This window comes from Nyctibius grandis, chromosome 10 (assembly GCF_013368605.1).
Source record: "Nyctibius grandis isolate bNycGra1 chromosome 10, bNycGra1.pri, whole genome shotgun sequence".
NCBI lineage: Eukaryota > Metazoa > Chordata > Aves > Nyctibiiformes > Nyctibiidae > Nyctibius > Nyctibius grandis.
Window position 1 is genome coordinate 5,571,815 of NC_090667.1, and position 20,726 is coordinate 5,592,540.

Consider the following 20,726-nt stretch of genomic DNA (forward strand, 5'->3'; position numbering starts at 1 on the left):
TGTCAGCTGGGAGCAGGAATCTGTGTCCCGTTGCTTGATTTATTTTGAGTTCAGTGAAACAGGACTTCTTATATTCTCTGTAAACAAGCAGGAGTTATGAAGAATATCTGACTCCATCACTTCTCCCTAACTTCAATTATCTGCAAGACCCCAGTTTTTGGCAAATCTCACTCAGGTCCAAAGAGGTGGCAGTATGTGTAAATGCTTGATAGTTTAAAACGTCATATGTTGATGCTGACAAGTTCAAGATACAAGAAGAGGTTGCTATGGAAACACACGCTGTATTGCCTGGAACATAAGGCAACACTTACATTAAAAAAAGGAAAAAAAAACTTGGACCAACCGTTGCCAAATTAGATTTTGGGTGGGGAAAAATTAGTTTCTCATTTGTTCCTAGACAGAAATATTTTAATTTAGAAACAATGAAGCTAAATGTGATGAAAGCATTTACATTCTATTCTGGATTGTTTCCCTTGCCTCAGAACAAAAAGTAATTTTATATGGAAAGACCTCCTTTTGCAGTCCATATACAGCAAATCCATCTTCATATTCCCATGCGCCGGAGTCTCCATCTAATTTTCTTCTTATAATTAATGAAATCACTTTAATGGGCACTCATGTTCTTTGAAGAGTTAATCCTGTAACTCTTCTGTAACCTTACTTATCTGTGTACGCACATTGGTCAACAGAACTAATATAGTAATAGAATTGGCCAGAAATGGGCAGAATTTCATCCTTGAACAGACAAGCAGCTCTTAGTTGCTTTATAAGCCCCCTTTTATAACCTGTCACTGTTGTAAGGTGACGTCCGCCCTTCTGGGTATCGCTGTGCGGTGGCATCCTTCAATGACAATCTCTTCTGCTTTATTCCTCTGCCCTCTCAACAAGCACAAGAACAATTTTTAATTCCCCAAACAGTGTCAGTCTGCAGGCTCCACCAAAGGCCTGATTTTAAGACACAGTTCCCACACACCCATTTCCTCAAGAGAAAAAAAAACTCTTTCCAATTAATCTTTCTCTCATAAAACATATAGCCAGAAGAATTTTTTTCTGGAAACTTTCTATTAAGTAACCACTGGATTTGAAAGGGAAGATTTAAAAAAAGGGGGAGGTGGGATTCCACTTCAGAGACGTTATTTTTGGAAGCACAGAAGAAAGTTTGAGTTGTTAAGCTTGAGACCGATTCCTTCATCCCTTCCTATTTTGAGTATTCTAGGAAATTTCATTTTACTAGAGCATTTATTTTGTTTGGATTTTTGGCTATCACAGAAGGGACAAATCTACAAATCTGCAATTCAACTTAAAAATCTCCAATCTGCAGCTGATGCAACCTTCGTGATTTTTGCAAATAGGGGGCCAAGATATGCTTACAAACATAAAAGATGGTATCATGGTGTCATCATCAACACTTTTTCTCAATAACTTTAATAAAGATCTAAAACAATTTGCAGACAGTATTTCTTCATAAATACCTGAGCAGCGAAGGTGGGGAAAACCTTTCTTTTGCTAACTCAGTTTAAGAGAGAGGATGCTCAGTAGACACTAGCAAGCCTGAAGACAAACATCTGAAATGGAAATAACCTTGTGAACTGGCATGAGAGCACTATCCTTCCCCATAAATGCATCAGCAGGCAAAGGATGCCAGAAAGATGTTTTTAGAAAGTTTCTCATTTAGGGTTGTATTTTCAAAGACGCCTAAGGAGAACTGACATCCAAACACAGATGGGCACCCAGTCTCCACAAAACTTCAGCTTACATGGTTACAGCTGAATTCCAGCACATCTGACTTGTTTAAAATGCAGGGGTTTTTCCAACCATCCCACTGTCATAAGGAAACTCCTGTAAATGCTTTTGGTGAGTGCTGACCTCAGTGTCTCAACAGTGCTGTAGGCTACTGAATTCAAGGGCTACTGCTGCCACCCAGGCAAAGCGGGTCACAGCAAAAGGAACGAGGAAGAGCATCTCTGAGTTTTAATGCCAGATCATTTTTGCATCCATCCAGCAGCGCATGTAAATACTGTATTTTTAATCTGTCTGTACATGATTGTTTCTGTGGCTAGTTCCATAATAGCCTTTTTAAAAAAATATTATTATTATTTTTTTAAATGTAACCCACTTTTTATGTAGACCTTCCAGATGTGTAGTATATGAACTTTTACCTTCTACTTATAGCATCAGTAGCACTGAAAACTGTTTATCCTTTCTTTGGAGTCTAGAAACTGTGTTCCTTAAAAACCTTACAAGAATATATTCAAGCAAAGTAAATGTAAATTATTAGCACCTGACTTCAATATTGTTTAAAGCCTATCTTTTTCTTCTGTCACACCTCACTTCCCATGTTTTTCTTACTACCACCTTCATTGAATGAATGTCTACAGAAACTTGTAAATAAGCCGGACAAATGTAAGGATCTTTATAAATTCAGGTCTCTCAAAAATCCACAGTTGTATCTCTGAGGCAGAGAAATATGGAAAAGCCCATCTGTAAAGATATTGAGACTTTGGCTGCAGTTCACTCAACTTCACAGGGTTCATCACTACAGTATTTGCCTCTCCTGTCTTCTGTTTTCTTCATTGCTAATGGATACTCACTATTTAATTAGTGCAGCATGATCCAAATCCCATCAAAGTCAATAAAACTCTTTTCATTTATGTTAATGGGCTTTGGACCAACTCCTGAATTAGTACCAGAATCAAGTAAAACACCCTTAGGAAAAGAACAGATACACTAAGCTTACACTTTAAAGTACAATCTTAAAACCTTCCTAAGATTTTTACTCGCTTTAAAGTAAATCTCATTATTGAACATCTCCTAAAACCAGCTGAACAACCCTTTTTTGCCAGTCTGATTAAAGTGTCAGAAGGAATCTAACTGCATGCAGAGCTTCTCTGTGAAAAACCTTCCCACGATGAGGACGGCAAAAGGTTACAGCTTCCTGAAGCTATTCCTGTGGCTCCCACATCATGCACGCACGTGAGGGTTCACCCTGCGGGAAGATACGTTTGGCAACACAACTGTATTTAAATGGTTCTGCCCCCAGACACTTGTTATATCTCTGGCACCACCTTAGTTGTGCCAACACAGCTATCTGTTGGGCTGCTCTAGAGAAAACTTCACCAATGTCATTAACCCATTAAGGCTGCTTGGCAAGACAACATCCAAACCTGACCAAGTGGCATTAAGAGCGTCAATGCCCGACTGAAGAAGGCTCTGTTCAGTGGAGCAGTCAGCCGGACGTGTAACACAGCTGAATTTCCATAACCACTTTAATCAAATTAGCAGGAGAGCGCACCAGCTATTTTTATCATACAGAGAGGAGGCTTTCCGCTCTTAGACTATACCCTAGTCATTGCAAAAATTAATGAACCACAAAGCAAGCAAAATGATACTATGTAAACAGGGATATTAAACCTTCTTCTGATACTTTTAACCCATTTTGGCAATACCAACCAAGCCGCACAAAGCCACTGCATCATTTCTTACATAGCAGCATGCTTTAATTGACTGGCACATTAAACATTAAAGCTCTTTGCAAAGTTTGACCACAGAGATCACATTCAGAAATCCCATCCCACCAGTGCTGACTCAGCAGCAGAGCCACCGAATACTTTTTTAAATTCCTAAAAGCCCAAACAAAAGAACGAAACCTGTGCTGTTGGTTTGGGCTTTTTTTTTATTTCACATTAGTCCAGTCTGGCAGCACAGCAGGCTGCGAGACAACTTTCCCTGAAAACAGCTTTGGCAGAATGTTAATAGAGAAAGAAGAAAATTCAAGATGAGGATGAGAGGTGCTTCAGTCCCTTCTGGGCTGGAGCTGTGAACCCCTCCTGTGGAATCAATCACATCAGCTCTGGAGGGGACTGTCCTGCAGCGCACGGGACGTGTTGATGACGTGCGCACGTGGCTCCAGCTCTCTGCTCCCATCTGCCCAGTGCCTCTGGGCAGCCCTGACTCACCTCGTACCATCTCGTGTACTGGTTTCTGAGGTGCAAGAAGTTCAGGTTGCTCTCAAATGGAGTCAGTATTCCAGCCCTGCCCTGTAGCACTGAGGATAAGTGGGGACATCACTTCTTGCTTCATTCTCCCTTCTGGAGGTACTTGTTAAAGGAGAATATTCACTGAACAAGGATTTTGTTGTGAATAGCCAAGAAATACAGTGTTTTCTGCTCATTCCTGCTACATGGGAAGCTATTCTTGTCACCTCAGCACTCCAGTGCCAGGGCTCAGCATCTTGCCCTGCTGACACTGATCAGACGTCTCTAACTGCTCTTTCCTTTGGTCTTTTTTTCTGACCCATCCCTTCCTCTCCCCCAAAACACACACAGAGACAGTCATCTTACTGCTCTGAACACTACACTCCTCTGCAGGAACCACAGTGCATTTTTCTCCAGTGAAGGAAGTATTTCCAGCTCGTGAAAAGGCGAGGGGTACCGCGCACCAGCCCAGCGGCAGCCTGTGGGGAGGTAGACTTTCAAACAATCTGTGTAGCTTTGGAATTCAAGCCCGTTAACTGTGGTGGAGCGCATTAACCACCTCTTGGCAGCAATTTCAAAGATGGCCATTTCCTCCACATTCCTCGGCACAGGAGCAATGCTGAGAAGGTCCCTGGCTCTGTGAAGGCGAGGACTGAGAACCCACAGGCTCAGCCATCACCTAGATGCACCAATGGGCAGCTTTATGACAAGATGCTCAATGTGTGTTTCTGTCACTGTGTTCTGTTCCCTCATGACACTGCAGCACCACACCAAAGCTGTAAGGTCACCGTCTATCAATTAGAAGTAGCCAAAAGTGCAACTCCACTGAAGCATCTCAATGCAATTTCAAAACTTCTCTTGAGTTTCCAGATAGGCAAAATGTTCCAGTGCTTTCTAATCCACTTTCAGTTGCCTTCTTTGAGTGCAAACAACTCCTCCATAACGCAGGCTATGAAAGATCAGAACTTCCTCAGAGGAGACAGGGGCCAGTCTATCTTCATCGTTCTTCCAAAGGGTACTTTAAGGCATCTCGCGATTTGTCACCAATAGCACATAGGTCACTAAGCAGCCTCCATATATGAGGTTCTCCCTGTGACTCTGCCTTTTTTAGTTAAGAATGTGATGTCCTAACAACAAACTAAAATTTAAACTTAAGGATTTAGTAGACTCCTTGCAAATGTCAACGTTGTATTAAGTCAAAGCAATGGACTCAGTGGTGCAGAAGACATACATAGAGGATTAAATTTGACCTGATAGGTCTCTGACGTCAGAGAAAAGTGGTCTTAATATAAACAAATATAAAATGAAAAGAGAAAAAAACAACAGTTTCCCACAGTGGGATAGCTAGAACGTACTGTAGGACTTGCAAGCAATGATTCAATATTCCAAAATTATATCCTTGGGTTAAAGACTGCATGGAGTTCATTCTGGAAGTGCACTATAAACATGTTACCTAGGCACAAACATTTCATAAATCCACAAGTCAGTTACCCCAAAGGAACACAAAATTGCCAGTAGCAGCTAAACCCTTCAAAGACCTAAGTACATCCATCACAGATGAATTTCACATCACTAACATTGTATTTATTCAATAGCTTTGCCACTGGTGCCATGATTTCTACAGGCTTGCATGATAGCATGAAAATGGCACAAAAATTACGTCAGAATGGTAATTCAGAGACAGGAAGCCATGAGCCTACACTTTTGAGTGAGAACAAACAGCCCTCACAGATGCGTCTTTAACCCATCTGCCCATTCATGACCAAGGACTCAGAGAACCTTTAAAGACGCCAGGACCCCTGGTCTCCTTTTCCAATGCATTTCACTATTTTCAAGTACGTAAACAAATCCTGAATACATGAGTTAACAAAATCTCACATTAATAGTGTATACGCATTCACAGATCTTGTGTGTCCTGCTATCTCTTTGCAAACCATGGTACCCTGTGATCCAAACTGTTGGAGGAGGGCATGTCACCAGAAGAGTGTGAAAACTTCTAATTACATAAGGCTAGGTCCTCAGCTAATGCAAAGTGACATAGCTCCCAGAAATCCATGGAGACACGATGAGGCAGATTAGCAGAGGTTTAGCTCATTATAATTGAATAGAGCCAACTTCTAATTTTCCCATCTAGTGAGAGATTGTTGGAATCCTGACCACCAGAATCTCAGAGGGCAATGGGGAGTTGAAAGGAGATTGCATCAGAGAAAGTAAACTCCAGTTTGGCTAGAAGTATATTTATGATCCAGGAGTTTCAATTAGCTGTTGCTGAGTTATCACAAAAGTCTGTTGAACAGATGTGCAATTAGAGTTTTTCTCATGTTCCTCTCTCTCATGACTTGAGATTTTTTGATTGGGGGGGTTGGATTTGGCATTTTGGGGTTTTTTTTGCAGGTTATGCTAGTTTTATGGAGGTCAGAGCTAATAATATCAGACAGGCAGAGAAACTCTTCCCACCATCACACCTCCAGCAGTGGAGAAGCAAAGAGGAGCAGCCTCAGTAAGCAGGAAAATCTTTCTCCTTTCTGACTGCATCTTCCTAGGAACAAAGAGACAGAAGAGTTGTCAGAATGAGCCTGCAAATTCAAGGCAGCTGGAATTGCCTCATCCTCCTGGCATGGACAAGAAGAGGGTTTCTCCTGATCCCTCCCCCTTGCTTAATGCATCACCTCTTCTGTGGTGGGGATGTGGTGTGAGGCAGAAGGGGAAGAAGGGTTAGCAGAGCTATTTCAGTTTTAGAAGCTGGCAGTTCTGTCCTGTTCCATCCAGCATACGGGATATAAACAGCAATGGGAAAAGCTGCTCTTGAGCCTCTTGTACTCGCCTCCCTCACCACCACCACCGCACCAGGGGACAGAGAACGAGGTGAAAGACAAGGTTATGATGAGGAATAGTCCATGGCCTGCTTTTTGTCCCAAATTCTTTGCTAATCAACCTGCCCATACAAAGCGAAATGAAGCCACTGAAACTAAACACACTCACTTCAACAGCTTTGGAACAAACTCAAAGATCAGCTACTTGCCATGAGACCTTCCAGGCCTTTATGCAAAATGATGCTGGACCATGACATAAAAAATCAACATAGATCTACTTTTTCTGTGTGATTCTCTGTTTAGATAAATGCAAGATGATACTATATTTTCACAGGTTCAGAATTTTTATTCTATTTTATAAGATGCATATGATTATTGTTGGCCTTAATTTGACTGTAGTGAACTAACAACTTAATTTTTATAGTAAATTCATTGCCCTTTCCTACCAAGGAGTTTAAATTAATTCAAGATGTCTTCTAAATTGTCTTTTCTTTCTTTGCTTGTCTATTACTTATCCAGACTGAGTTGCATATTCCTCTTTCAGAGTGGTAAATCATCCTTTGATTAATCACATTTTTACACTTACTGCTTATGTCAGCCTTAATGTGCCATAACTTTGCAAACAAATGTAATATTGACAGACACCTCTAACATTTATTTGGGGATTAAGTATTTTGGTTTACTGATGAATGGTGGCTCTGCCATTTTCACAATGAAACCTAGAACTATCAGGAAACTGATTTCAAGCTTCGTTATAAATCTGAAATCAATCCAAATTCATCCCTAGAACTTCTTCATCTCTAAGCTCTTTACTGGTATTGAACTGAGGTGGTGTATAATTTGTGCTTCTGGGTTTTGGAGGGTTTTTTGTTCCCAATAGGTAAAAGATTCTGACCTTAGGTAGGTTCACACTGTTCTAGAGAGAGGTGTTTTGAAAAGTTTCAAAGCTATATTTTTATCTAGCTATTACTTACTTTGTTTAAGTATATGAAAATTTTTAGACATTTTCAGCCTCGCAAGCTTCAAAGCCTGCCAGCTTCCAATATAACTCCTGTCACGTGTGAGAGTGTTGGCACGTGAAAGACTCTTGGCCCAGCTCAGCTGTCTTCATCATCAGGTAGTGATTTATTTCTCAAAGACTGTTTTTTAAATACATTCTGGTTTGCAGAATGCTTTCCAAACAACATCTCTCACATTCTTTCCACAGCTCCTCTGCATGGGCAAAGAAATAAGCCTAGCAATTTTAACACTCTAAAGAATTAAGAAGTATATTCTTCTGCATATGAGTTGGATGAACACGATTTAACCAAAAGCCATGATTTAAAACAAATAAAACCACCATTAAAACAGTAACCACAGCCTGTGCTGCCATCTATCCTTAGTTAATCTCTGCATTTTCTGCAGGCTGATTTTCCACTTCCAAACTATGGGCTCTGGCCTGCAAACAGGTCTCCCCTTCAGCTGATGTGATGGCCATGGACACTGGCCCTTGCACCAGCCTTGGGAACCACACATTTGACTGTGGGAGAACACACAAGATGCATCTGCTTAGAGCAGGTATTGGATGTTAGTTCTGTATTTTGCATGTGGGGGAAAAAACAGCAAAATTAGCAAGTCTTTGGAGTAAAACCTGTGCTTTCCCCTTTTCCTTTCTAAATTCTATCATTTTACTGTATTTGTATTAAAATTTAAATGGTTTATTACTTTGTTTAGCTCTTGAAATATTTTTACTCCCAAGAAAACAATCCTTTTCTTTCCTGTTGGACTTGCCATATTATTCTGACTTTCTCCATCCTATACTGTACAACGTTCATTATATCATGCCAAAAAGTACATGCTCAGAAGCACAACTTGAAAAAAACTCCTTCTACAGGCCAAATTGTTCCAGAGCAGCACTGAATCTGCCATCCCCGTCCTTCTGGGTGCACAGTGTGAAGGTGCCTTGGGATGGGTTTGCCTAAGGTGGCTAATACATGCCCACTGGCCATGCTGGAAGCTGCTGCTGCAGCCCAGCAGCCCACAGGGCACAGAGAGAGGAGGCAGGCACGAAAGAGGGACTATCCAGCAACGGAAGGAAGCAGGCCCAACAGCCCGACAAGAGATCTACACTCAGGGCTCCTGTAGAAACATGCTGTATTGGATACAAAATTCAACCACTCCTGCCATTTCATGGACTGCTTCTTGGAAGTACTGCAAGTGACGGGGTAAAAGAAAAGAGGTCAGGAGGAGCTGCTGGCCAGCCTGCTAGTTAGCCATGCAGGTTCTTCTCCTCCACACATCAGCTTCAGTATTCTTACAGTGCTAGTAAATCAGAAAGCACATTAACAAGAGCTTAAAGACTCAGGGCCTACATCAGGATGTGGCACTATGCCGTCCTAAAACCTCAGAAAGATATTTTGCTTTTACTTCTTTTAAAGACCAGTTTAAATGTTGACCATGTACTTCCTTCTAGTTTTCTTGCTTCAAAAATCTTGTAGAAATAGTTGACCTTCATTAAAGGGCAGTAACAGCAGCCACCTACAGTCAACAGACCTAGTGAAGAGAAATAACTTAAATGCATTAAATTAGCTTTATCTAGTTACAGATAGAAGGAGCATTTCTTATCCACAAAGATACCAATGATGTTCACTGAGTCTCTCATTACAGGATTAGTAGGTTTCATGCTTAATTTCAGTAGAAAATGGATTGTAATCCATCCCCTGAGGTCCACTGGGCTAGAGGTTAAATGCTGGGAAAAAGTGGTCTGACCATGTAATGAAATTCAAACACAGAGGTGGCAACTACAGGAAAAGTTAAAGGGAACAACGCTAGGAAGGAAGGTAAAGTAGCTTTATTTATAGTTTACCACATCAAAAGAAAAAATATAATATTGTACTTTGCAGGTTTAAGAGTCAGAAAGTACCATAGATCCTGGGCAATTTCAACCTCTGCATTCTCCATCGAGAGATGCACAAATGAATAACTAAGTGTATTTGTTTATTTTGAAGATAAAGGTCATGAGTGCAGCAATAGAGAGGCAAAACATTAAATTTGATGTAAACCAATAAAAAGGGAATAAGAAAGAATATAAACCTGAAGGGAACGCTGATAAACTATAACACACTTAGGATACCAAGATCAAACAGTAACAGCAAGTTGTACAAATTGGACTTCAATTTTAGCAAGGCAAAGTTTTGGAAAACAAATACATTAGTAGATACCGTCCTACAAGGGACATGGGAGGAAAAAAAAAAAGGGGCAAGTATATAAATTAGTGGTCAGGGCAGGTTCTCCCTGTGGCACCAGAGAGGCTAAAATGATACCAAAGTTACCACATTCAGCGACTGAATCTCTGCCACCTGAGGGGCAGCCAGCCCACATAACACATGCCAGTGGACAAACTCTCAGAAGTACATGCAAGACAGGAGAGAAAAAAAAAAAAAAAAAATCAAGCACAGCTACAAAGCGGAAAGCCATCATCCGCAGAGCAGAACAATTTGTTTGTCCAAAGCTGCAGTTCCAGCTTCTGATGCTCAAAGGCACAAGTCAGGCTCCCTTAAATAGACCCATTTCAAAACCAAGAGAACAAGGATGTGGTTTTACAATCCAGCTTGAGTCTATCTCTTACTGAAGGAGCAATCTCACTCTTCTGCTCAAGCCCAGCTGAGAGTGTTCCCACATTCATCCCTTTGCCTGTACAAATGTCCATCTCACCCCACAGAGAACCAGTTTAAACAGCTAAACTGGCAGGCAGCAATTCACTGCTTTGGCCACTCACCCACTGGGTTAACATATGGTGGAGGAAGATGAGAAGGGTGACGGAGTAGAGGAGCACAGCACGGAGCAGCCAGGGGAACAGGATTACACCTCTCAGTAGCAATGAGGTACTAAGAGACTCACCTGTACTGTAAAATGACACCTTCAAAATAACATACTTGGGATGATTTTCACTGGCCAAGCAATTTTTGAGACTTCAAGAAACACAACTTGCATCTATCTGTCTTTTACTTGAGGGAAACTCTCCCTTAAAAACACTTACTCTAAACAGAAAATACTTACTTAGAAGTAAAAAAATTAATACTGAGAATCACAATTCTGACTCCAGGAACTCCAGATTTGAGGAAAGTACCAGACATTTTGAGACCTGGGAATAACTCAGATCTATGGCAGAGACTGTGATTTAGATATGAAGAAGCAACATGCTCTTCAGCACTTGAAGAGGACACTCTCTTTTTCAATGTTACAGTTTAATAGAACGGTGCTGAAAATAGCATGTGAAATGTGGGCCTTTCATTTCACAGACTATTAAAACTGGGAACCCGCTGTGTCAAGACTCTGCAAACAAAGATGAATTTAAAACATGCGCAGATAAAGGGGCTAAAGAAACCACACGTGATGTGTTAAAGAACTTACTGAAACTTTGGAAGAAGGGAAGCAATAAAGGGAGAAGGTGATCTGAAAAAGAAGGTGTGCACATCAGAGCTATTCACGGGAAGCAAATGCAAGGTTGTGCAACCCCCTACAAGAGACTGAAGACCTGCTCCCTGATTCTGTGTTTTAATCAGGCCCAGTATGAGAAATGTCATAGTGTGCAATTAAGTAATGGCATGACCTGCTTACAAAGCAACAGTCACCATTAATAAAAAGTGCTCAGAAGTAGGTCGGTCTGTGGAGAAAAGGTCCTGCTCCGGGCAACAGATGGAATTCTGGTTGATGAAAAAAAATATTTCCCAACCTTCTGTAGCAAAAGGTAAACATATAATTAACTCAAAATGTGGGAATGTCTTGCCATTTGCAGGAGCCTGTACTGTTAAATTCTCAGAGAACACTGGAACACCTTGCCGCACCATGAGGAAGCGCTGAGCTGGTAGCTAAGTAAGCTAATAGCATTTCTTCAAGGGACACACCTTTGGAAGCTGAAGAGGGACAGACTTCTCAAAATAGATGTTCTGCTTACCCCAGAAAGTAATTATGGCCTTATCAAAATTAGTTCCTATATTTGGATCTTTCAAGATGGAAAGTAGAAGGAGCCATTAGGCACATTTTCTTGAATGTACAGGGTTTAATATCCTGGTTGGAAAACTAGTTCTTGTGTGGTCGAAGAGAATAGTACAGCTGAGATACTACCACAATGAGGACAATGCAACAGAAGGTCAAATAGGACATAAGGAAATGCCTGTCTTTTATCCAAAGGCCTACAACATACCACAAAGATACCGGTTTTGATTGCCTGAGGATATTCTGTCCAGATGGTGTCCACCTGTGTGATGTAGGAAATGACTTACGCTGCTCTCAGATAAAATGTAGGTGAGATGATCCATGCACAGAAGATGCAAAGAAAAAAAAAAAATAGTACTTACTGATGACAGACTGTCTTTTAAGGACAGCAAAATGAGGATAATTTACTCCAGTTAGAGGCTGAATCATAGTGTTTACACTCTCTGTGTTTCAGACTACAACATTTAAAAGGGAAAGTGTCTGCAACTGACAGAGCAGAAGGGGCTGTCCAGCTAGGCTAGTGTTGGCCAGGGACATGAACAGCAGAAACCCAGACAATGGGTTATAAAGCAAAGTCTGTCCTGTGAAAATATATGGATATGCTTGAGTGTTAGGTATCAAAATAGCTCCATTGCTTTCTGTCAGGCAATGCAGGTCTTTTATACCATGGATGTGGATGTGCAGTCAGGCTCTGATTGTGCTAAAATGTACATACATGCTTGGCTTAAACACGTAGAGACCCCAGCTGAATTCAAAAGACCATATGGGTTAATGGAGATCCCACTCTAATAATCTGCAAAGGAAGGGCTGCTGTTTTCTTAAAGAGAATGGCTTTTAAATTTTGTTCTATACTGTCAGAGGAATTATTTGCATTTCTCCTGCCACTGTATTATAGTTCTACTTGTCCAAAAAGAAAAAAGCCCACAGTGGGCTTTGCCATTGCACAAAAACAGATGGCAACTTTGGTTTGATTTTGTTTTAATTTAAAGAGAAAATGCTCCCAAATGAAGAGATTCTATATGTCAAATTTTAATCCACTAAAAATTGATACAAGTTGATCATAATGTAAATGCTTAGAATACAAAACTTAGAATACAAAAAAGAATTACTGGAATTATTTGTAGCAGACATCTGTTTTAACAGTCAGGCACTTGACCTGACCAGACTTTGAAGACAATATTGTGCTACCTTGAGTTCTGCTTTTTTGCTACATCACAAACCAGTGTAATCCAAAAAACAGATAAAACAGAAACTAAACTAAATTGTAAATCCATATGAAAGCAGGAGATGGATGTCTAAAAGGAAAAATAACACAGTTATATAAGCATGTTTGTCTTCTCCTGATGTATTCATTGTGAGCAGATCCTTCACCCTCTTATCCAGGTAAATTACATAATCCACCTAAGGTGACTTAGATTTAACTTCAGCTCTGTGGCCAGTTCCAAGAAAGCATCTCTATCAATCAGGAAAGTATTTAAAAATATAACCTTAAAACTCATTGACTTCAAAGAGCTCAAGCTCATGCTCAAAGTGAAGCAGGATTACACTAAACAAGGACAGATTTCACAAGGTGTTTAAATGTCTTCAGGAATGCAGGGAACATGGTAGGAGGGAGGGGGGAATATTCCTCCGGGAAGGAGAAAGGTGGGCATCGCACATGGGTAGTTGGAATTGCTCTCAGGAAACACCATTGACTGAATCTGGAACCTAGGTTCCTACGTTTACAATTTACGTCATGTGTCTAAAATTAGATTGTATGAATACTCCCCTGTAAAACAGAGACTGCAGAAAATAAAAATATTCCATTATCTGATTTTAAAACAATAATACAAATAATATATAAAAAAAGTCTTGGGACATATGACAGACATGCACTTACATTAACAGTAGTTAAAGCACCAGTCAATTCCTGGAGATTCATGACTGGCTAGTAAAGTCAACGTATCACCACAAACCCACCCAGGTCAGCCCAGTGCTACAGTTACTATTAGTATTGGGTATGAGTCTAAAAAGCATTGCTGGCTTCCCAAGCATTTCTAGAAGAAATAGCATCTGGGCAAGCAGCCAGCCAGAAGGCTTCTCTCAGATGGTTTGTGAGGGTTATTACAACACACAGTAAAGACTGAAACATTGTAGAGCAAACCGTGCCTATTTCATCACATAAGAAGGTGGTGACTATGGCTTGGTACCCCAAGACATGTAATGCTTACAGCTCCATAAGAAAACATACAACCATAAATGTCCTGAATAGTTTGCTTTCCATATGTCCACTTCTAATAACTTCCCATTTTAATGACATTATAGCGAAACTTCTGGACAGCTAATATTTTCACTTTTAAAAAAGGAAGACAATTATACTAATGAAGCAGAGCTAAGACATCATGTTGTGTTACTGAAACTGATGTTCCTCTATTTCCCTCAGTGGGTGCTAGATCACACTGATCATTCAACCTGAAACTGTGATCCTCAGCCTTTTAGAATCCTGTCAGTAAGTCTAACTCTGCACTGCATTTAATCATGTGCTCATTACCTACACCAGATGTGGTGTTTGTCTTGCGTTTCTCCTGTATCTGCTTGTGTTTAAGCACACATTCTAGCCCACAGACTACAAATGTTATGAGGAGACTGGGAGAGAGTTCATGCGTCTCAAGTTCCACAACCAAACATTGCCATCCTGTCAACCTGAAGAAGATGTTTTTAGCACATCAGCCTCAAGCATTGCAGAAATATTTATCAAAATAAGAAATCCAGATGAATAAACAGTTCTTCTACAACAGCAGGTTCATCTGCTGGGGTGAAGAAAGGGAGTTCCCATAGTTAAGGCAATAACATAGAAGGACTGCCATAATTCTAACTCTTTATTGGTTTATGGCATTTTTACAGCTTCCGTGCACTTCTCCTTCACAACCAACCCTTGGAGAGAACAGCCAGCTCCCTCATCCTCCAGCTGCATCCACAAGTAAGGAACTGGCCAAGGACCAAGAACATACTCAAAGTGCAAGATCTTCCACAACAGCCTGCAGGCCACGGACAGCTGACCATGTCGGTTCTGCCCACGCAGTGGAAAATTAGTTTGAATGCCATCATGCCAATCACGATGATACCAAGTTGTCCAGAGTGTTTTTATCTTAAGTGGGAAAGCTTTCACAAAACTTTTTAAAATGGTAAAAATCACATTCATAATTCAGAAAGCTGTTAAAAAAACTATTGATTAGCTTTAACTTTCCAATTATTCATAAAGACCCACTCCAGCTCTGAAAACACACCTAGATTGCATACTTCAGAAGTCCTCTTCATCTGTCTCTGATCTGATTTTTAGGTCAATTAAACTAATTTTGTCATTGACTTCTGTTACAGAAAACTGGGAGGACCCAAACTGCGTATCTCCTCAGTCAGGGCAGTAGGTAATTCAGTATATGCATTCACTGTACCTTTTCATTTTTTAGAATTATCGCAGATTAAAAACCTTCATCGTTTATAGTACAGTTCAAAATCTGTTCACAGATCTACTATTTTCATGTAAATCCCTTCCAACAACTTCTTATTCTGGCAATACCAACACCACCAGACAGACTCTTCCCAGACAATAATTGGAAAATAAGACACAATTGGCAGTAAAGTGCAAACCAAAGGCGATGTTCAGAGGAAATAACATCAGAAGTTGGCAAGGCAGTAGATGCATTCACCGACTTGAACAAGATTCAGTCAACAAAAGTTTGTAATGTAAAGATCAAAGTGGGAAACTTCAATTCAAATACTATTTTAGCCCTAATGTCTGGATGCAAAAGCTGGAAGCCCACCAGAAGCACAGGCAGATGTCAAGCCACCTTCAAAAGCAAGCAGTTCAAGAAAATACTAGGAATTAAATGAAGAAAGTTTATAACAAACAACTCTAACACTTCTCAGTTGACTACTCTGTTGTCACAGAGCTCCACCATCGCTAGCTCCAGAGTAATCTAGAAAAGGAGGTGGAAATACTTGTGGTATACTAGGAACACTGGCCATGGCATGTATATCGTTAGGCAACTTAAAGAAAATCCATGATACTACAGAATTTCTCCACTGAAGTAAACTAGGTGTGAAGAAAAAAAACCAGACACAGAAAACCAGTTGAGAATAGCCTTGTCCATGTCTTCATTCACATCTGAAATACCAATAAACCTGAGAATAACATACAGCTCAGTGGCCTCTAAGAATGTCTTGCCAGCAATATGCTGCTCCAGAGACTCTCCAATACTCCTTACAAACACAAGCACTAGAAAGGTAAACCAAGAGACAGTTAAGCGCAGCATTAACTTCAGAGGGTTAGTTGCTCGTTATTGCTGTTCATAGACCAGTGGCTTTTGGGGAACCACTAGGATCATTTCTTGGAGTTTGAATAATTCTATTGATATCTGTTTTAAACTCTCTCCCCCCAAGAAAGGAAGAAACTGAGATGGAGGGAATGGGTAGAGATGGAACATAGTACCCAAGGGACTGGAGTTCAATTTGTTGTTCCACAACAGATTTACTGCACAATCTCAGGGAAATCATTATGGCCAGATGCTTAAAAGTATTGAGGTGATGCTTCCTGCAGGAAGGCTTCAGTGACCTGGACAAAACCAAAATGGTCTTTGCCCTGCAACATTTACAATGTAGATACGCACTGGAGGAAACAGTAAGCCATTTCCAAATGTATTAGCAGAATCACAGAAGTTGTAGCGCCGTGCGAGAACCAGTGTGACATTCTGATTAGAATATGGCAGCTCCCACATTTGACCAACTCTCCTGCTTCTTCTAATGAAAAGAAGAATCCTGGAAAGATGCAGGCACACAGGTTGTGGATACAGGTTGAAAACTAAAATTCTTTTGGTAGCTTTCTGGATTCTAGCTGTTTATGAGCGCCATTGAACTGAGGCCTGGCTTCATTCCTTTGTATTTGAGAAGTTACTTAGAAATGCAAACAGCAGCATTTTATAAACACTTTGCCATTTATACATGCAACATGAGGCCTTGAACCTTTAGAGTCTTATCCATATTTTGGCCTTAACTCCTGTTAAATTTCATCCTCTCTTCTCCAAATATAAGGAGTCCACGCTCTGGCTAACACTGGAAGGAAGGAAGGAACAAGCTCCCCCACTGCCCTTACCGTCAACACCTGTGCTGATGAGAAGAGCCAGCACGAGGCCAGCAGCAGCTGTCAACAGGATCTTCCTTCACCTTTCAGCACAGATGAACAAGGGAGAGCAGCTTTGGCTCCACCCCAGTTCTGCAATGCCCAGAGCAAGTAAATTTTGCCTTACACAAAATGATCTGTGCCAGGTATGGGGAGAGCAAAGAACTTCTGCTTCCCCACCAGAGGCAGGCCTGCAGGCTCATATTCTGCTTTTTGAACTGCTCTTCTTGCTCAGTCCTGGTGTTCCTCTTGCCCTCAGACAGCTGCCCACATCAAACAATTGCAACATTAAAACCTGCTTCTCAAAACAGGAATGCACATGGCTACGAGAAACCACAGGAAAGGAAAGAGTAAGGGGAAAAGTATTTGATTCCCTTCCATTCTCAGACAGCCAACATACTATCTCCATACATGTTATCTTCTTGGCACAGCAAATGAACAACTTTCTATGATTAAACAAATAGAAATACAACTGACTCATACTGGCTTTTTATGCAGAGAACAGAATGCATTAAAATTAAGTAATCTCAAAATTATGAACTCTAAAGGGTATAGCAAGAAAATATTGGCTGGATAAACTGTTCATTATCAAAAATGTAGCCCTTTTCTCACGAAACAAATTGCTGTGCAGTAATTACTGTTCAGATGATAGTATGACAGTTTAGAACATCAGGGACAAACAGTTATAATGTAACTGCTGAACATGCACTCCAGAACAGAAAGCTGCAGCAAGTTTTAAAACACACAACCTTACAAAACGTATCACAGGGAGCTGGTTTGCTTGTAAAATTCAAACTCTTTTGCGACTTTCCATCAATCACTTGATTAGGCAATAAAACTCACCCAGTGAAAGATCCATGGCAACAGACTCTGAATAAATTAAAATTTGCTGGGCAAAAACATATTTTACCTACCATATTTGTTTCCAGGGCAGTCCTGCCCATTATTCAGGATTAACTCTTCTAAAATTTCCCTTCACAGACTGGAAGTGAAAAGTGGAAGAGGATGCCAAGAACATGCCGTTTCATCCTCTATTTCAAATTGTCAGACACCTGAAGCAACTTTACCACAATCAACATAAATCCTGGCTTCAGCTGCTCTGTTCCAGAGTAGCTACTACTGAGCATGTGCTCAAACTTCTAGTGCTGCTGCCTGTAAAGAAGTGCCTGGTGCAGCGCAGCTATTCCCACACAAGGGAACATTAGTTAATTTGCATTCACAGTTACCATATGAGGTGTCAGCTTCTGACAGTCCACACATTTTATATTTAAAGACTGTAGGAAATTAATGTCATTATCTTCGATATAACAACAGAAGTAACTTACCAGCCCATCGCAATTGCTGATAGCGACCGAAGCATTTGGCAAATCAGTGATATCCCCAACATACAGGCAATTCCCATAGAGAGGTTCAATGTGAGTCTCATCAGAGTCCTCCTGCCATTCAACTGTTGCTCCAGGGGCCACGAGCCTGGAGTTTGGCCGCAACCTGAAGTGAAACTCTCTTCCAAAAACAGTGACATTGTAAAATATTTGCTCATTTGCTGCTTCACGTTGCAAGTCCTCCGCAGCTCTCCTGAAGCGTGCTTTTGGCGGTCCAGACACCAAGTGGGATAGGAACCTGCCCTCTGAATCGGTGCTGGTGGGGATGACGAGGCTGTACTCCTCTATATTCCTCAGAATTGGATCTTTACAGGGAAAAAGCAAGAGAGGAGAGAGATACTACAACTAAACATATCCTGATGCCGCGGGATTTTAATTCCATTATTCATTAGCACAGCAGACACTTACATAAGGCAGATGGACACTGCACTCTGTGCAGGCACTTCATTCACCAGCATGAACTGTGCAGAGTTCATTCAAACTTGTCTTTTGCTCCCCAAAACACCAGACGGCAGCGTGAGCCTCCCAACCCAGCAGGGACCCTGCGCTCCTGCCCATGCAGCGGGGTCCCGCAACCCTTTGCCCACCCAGCCGAGACCCTGCTCCCCCGCCCACCCGCTCGGTGCCCGGGTCGCCTTGGGAACTTCGGGGCTACCCGGGTGGCCAGCGATGATAAGAGGTCGCTGATTCACTTCGGGACTGCTCGGAGGGGCAGGGGTGGGGGCTTGGTGTGTAGGTGGTAAGCCTGCAAGGGAAAGGCACGTCCCTCAAAGTACCCCCGGGGCGGCGGGGAAGAGTCGACTGGGGATGGGGACGCCACGGGCAGCGATCGGCAGTGGTGTCAGCGGCAGCCTCGGGAGCTTCGGACGGCGGCGATGGCCGGGGCAGGAAGAGGAGGGGGCAGACGAGCCGCCGTGTGCTTCATCCCGCACGGGGAACTCCGGGCACCGAACCCTGCCCGCCGGCCCGCCGGGGCTCGCCCCCTCCGCGGGGCTGGCAGCGGGCGGCCGCGGGGCTGCGGGCACCGGCGCAGCGCTGTCCCTGCCGGCGGGGCTCCCGCGTCCCCTCCCCGCCGGCGGCGCGGGCGCCTCTGTCCCCGTCCCCGCCTGCCGCTTGCAGGAAACAACTGGAAACCCGGCAAAAGTAGCCGCAGAAGAAGTTCAAGGGGAGCGGAAAGCCGCGGGCCGACGAGCCGCGACTTCAGACGGGCGGGCTGCGAGGCACCGGCCGGCGGCGGCGGGGCAAGGCGAGCAGCCCAAAGGCGGCGGGGCGACCGCGGCGTCTCGGCGGAGACCTACCTCTGTCCCCGGGACGCCGCAGGGCACCGGCGGGCAGGGCGAGCGCGCAGCAGAGCAGGAGGCAGGCGATGCCCGCGGGAGGGTCCATCGCGGCGGCCCCGGCCCGACGCGGGGGCCGGCGCCCGGGCTGCCCGCAGCCGCCCGCAGCCGGGGCGGGCCAGGCGGCAGCCCCGCTCCGCGCCTCTCCGCGCCGCTCAGCGCTGCCCCGCGCCCCGCCGCCCGCGCATTCGCCCAGCCGCAGCCGCAGCAGCAGTGGCGGCCGCGCTCCCGGCTCGCAGCGAAGCAGAGACACCAGGAGGCGGCGGGGGTATAATACTGGAAACACAGGGCGTGCAGGAGTGAAGTCAGGCTGATTGACAGAGGCGCTGCCACACGGCGCAGCCGGGCCGCGGGGAGCGGGGACGGGCCGCGGGGAGCGGGGACCGCCCGCCCCGCCGGGGCCGCGGGGACCGCCCGCCCCGCCGCCGGCCTTCCCCAGCCGGGACCCTCCCGCTCCCCGGGGCGCTCCCCCGCGCCGGGACGGGGTGTGGGAGCGGGGGTGGGAGTTGGCCGAAAGCGGTTTGCAGTAAAACGAACCCCCCACACCCCACACCCCGCGCCGGGCTGGGGAGCCCCCAGCTATCGAGGCCCGCGGGCTGCGCGGTCCCGGCTGCAGGCTGTGAATTCACATGGAAACTGGTGGTCAAAGAAAACCAGAGCCAGACTAGGCAAACTTAAGGCACCTCGGCATGAGTTTTGTTGGAGTCTCGGCTTTCCCGTTGAAAGCAAGGACCCAAATGGAGAAAGTGCCACCAACAATGGCAAACTGTGATCAGAGATCTTCATCCGAGCGAATAAATTATTCTACGCAGCCATTTCACGTGAAAAAAATTGTTTGGACTATTTGCTAATAACACTGAAATTACTTGCTGCAAAGCCATCTTATATTAAATATCTGCAAATGGAGAGAGAGACCCTGAAAGCAATCAGGAATACTATAAATACGATATAGAAGATGATTTTTAAAATAATTAAATAATCAAGAGTGGCCTTTACGGAAAAAACAAGTTATATTTGTTTCCATATGGCCAGGATAAATGCCAACCACTTTCCTTACAGATAATGTATATATTTACTCAGCTGTTACG

General features: G+C 43.2%; 1 protein-coding gene across 1 annotated transcript in view; it reads right to left on the reverse strand.

The window, feature by feature from the left end:
• Positions 1–19,687, reverse strand: part of ADAMTS2 (ADAM metallopeptidase with thrombospondin type 1 motif 2) — a 180,576-nt gene extending 160,889 nt beyond the window's left edge. Inside the window, exons 1-2 of the mRNA XM_068408867.1 lie at positions 19,600–19,687; positions 18,245–18,606 (exon numbers count right to left, since the gene is read on the reverse strand). Of these exons, the coding sequence (XP_068264968.1) occupies positions 18,245–18,606; positions 19,600–19,687 (450 nt within the window). The remainder of the gene's footprint in view (positions 1–18,244; positions 18,607–19,599) is intronic.
• Between the last annotated feature and the right edge of the window lie 1,039 nt (positions 19,688–20,726).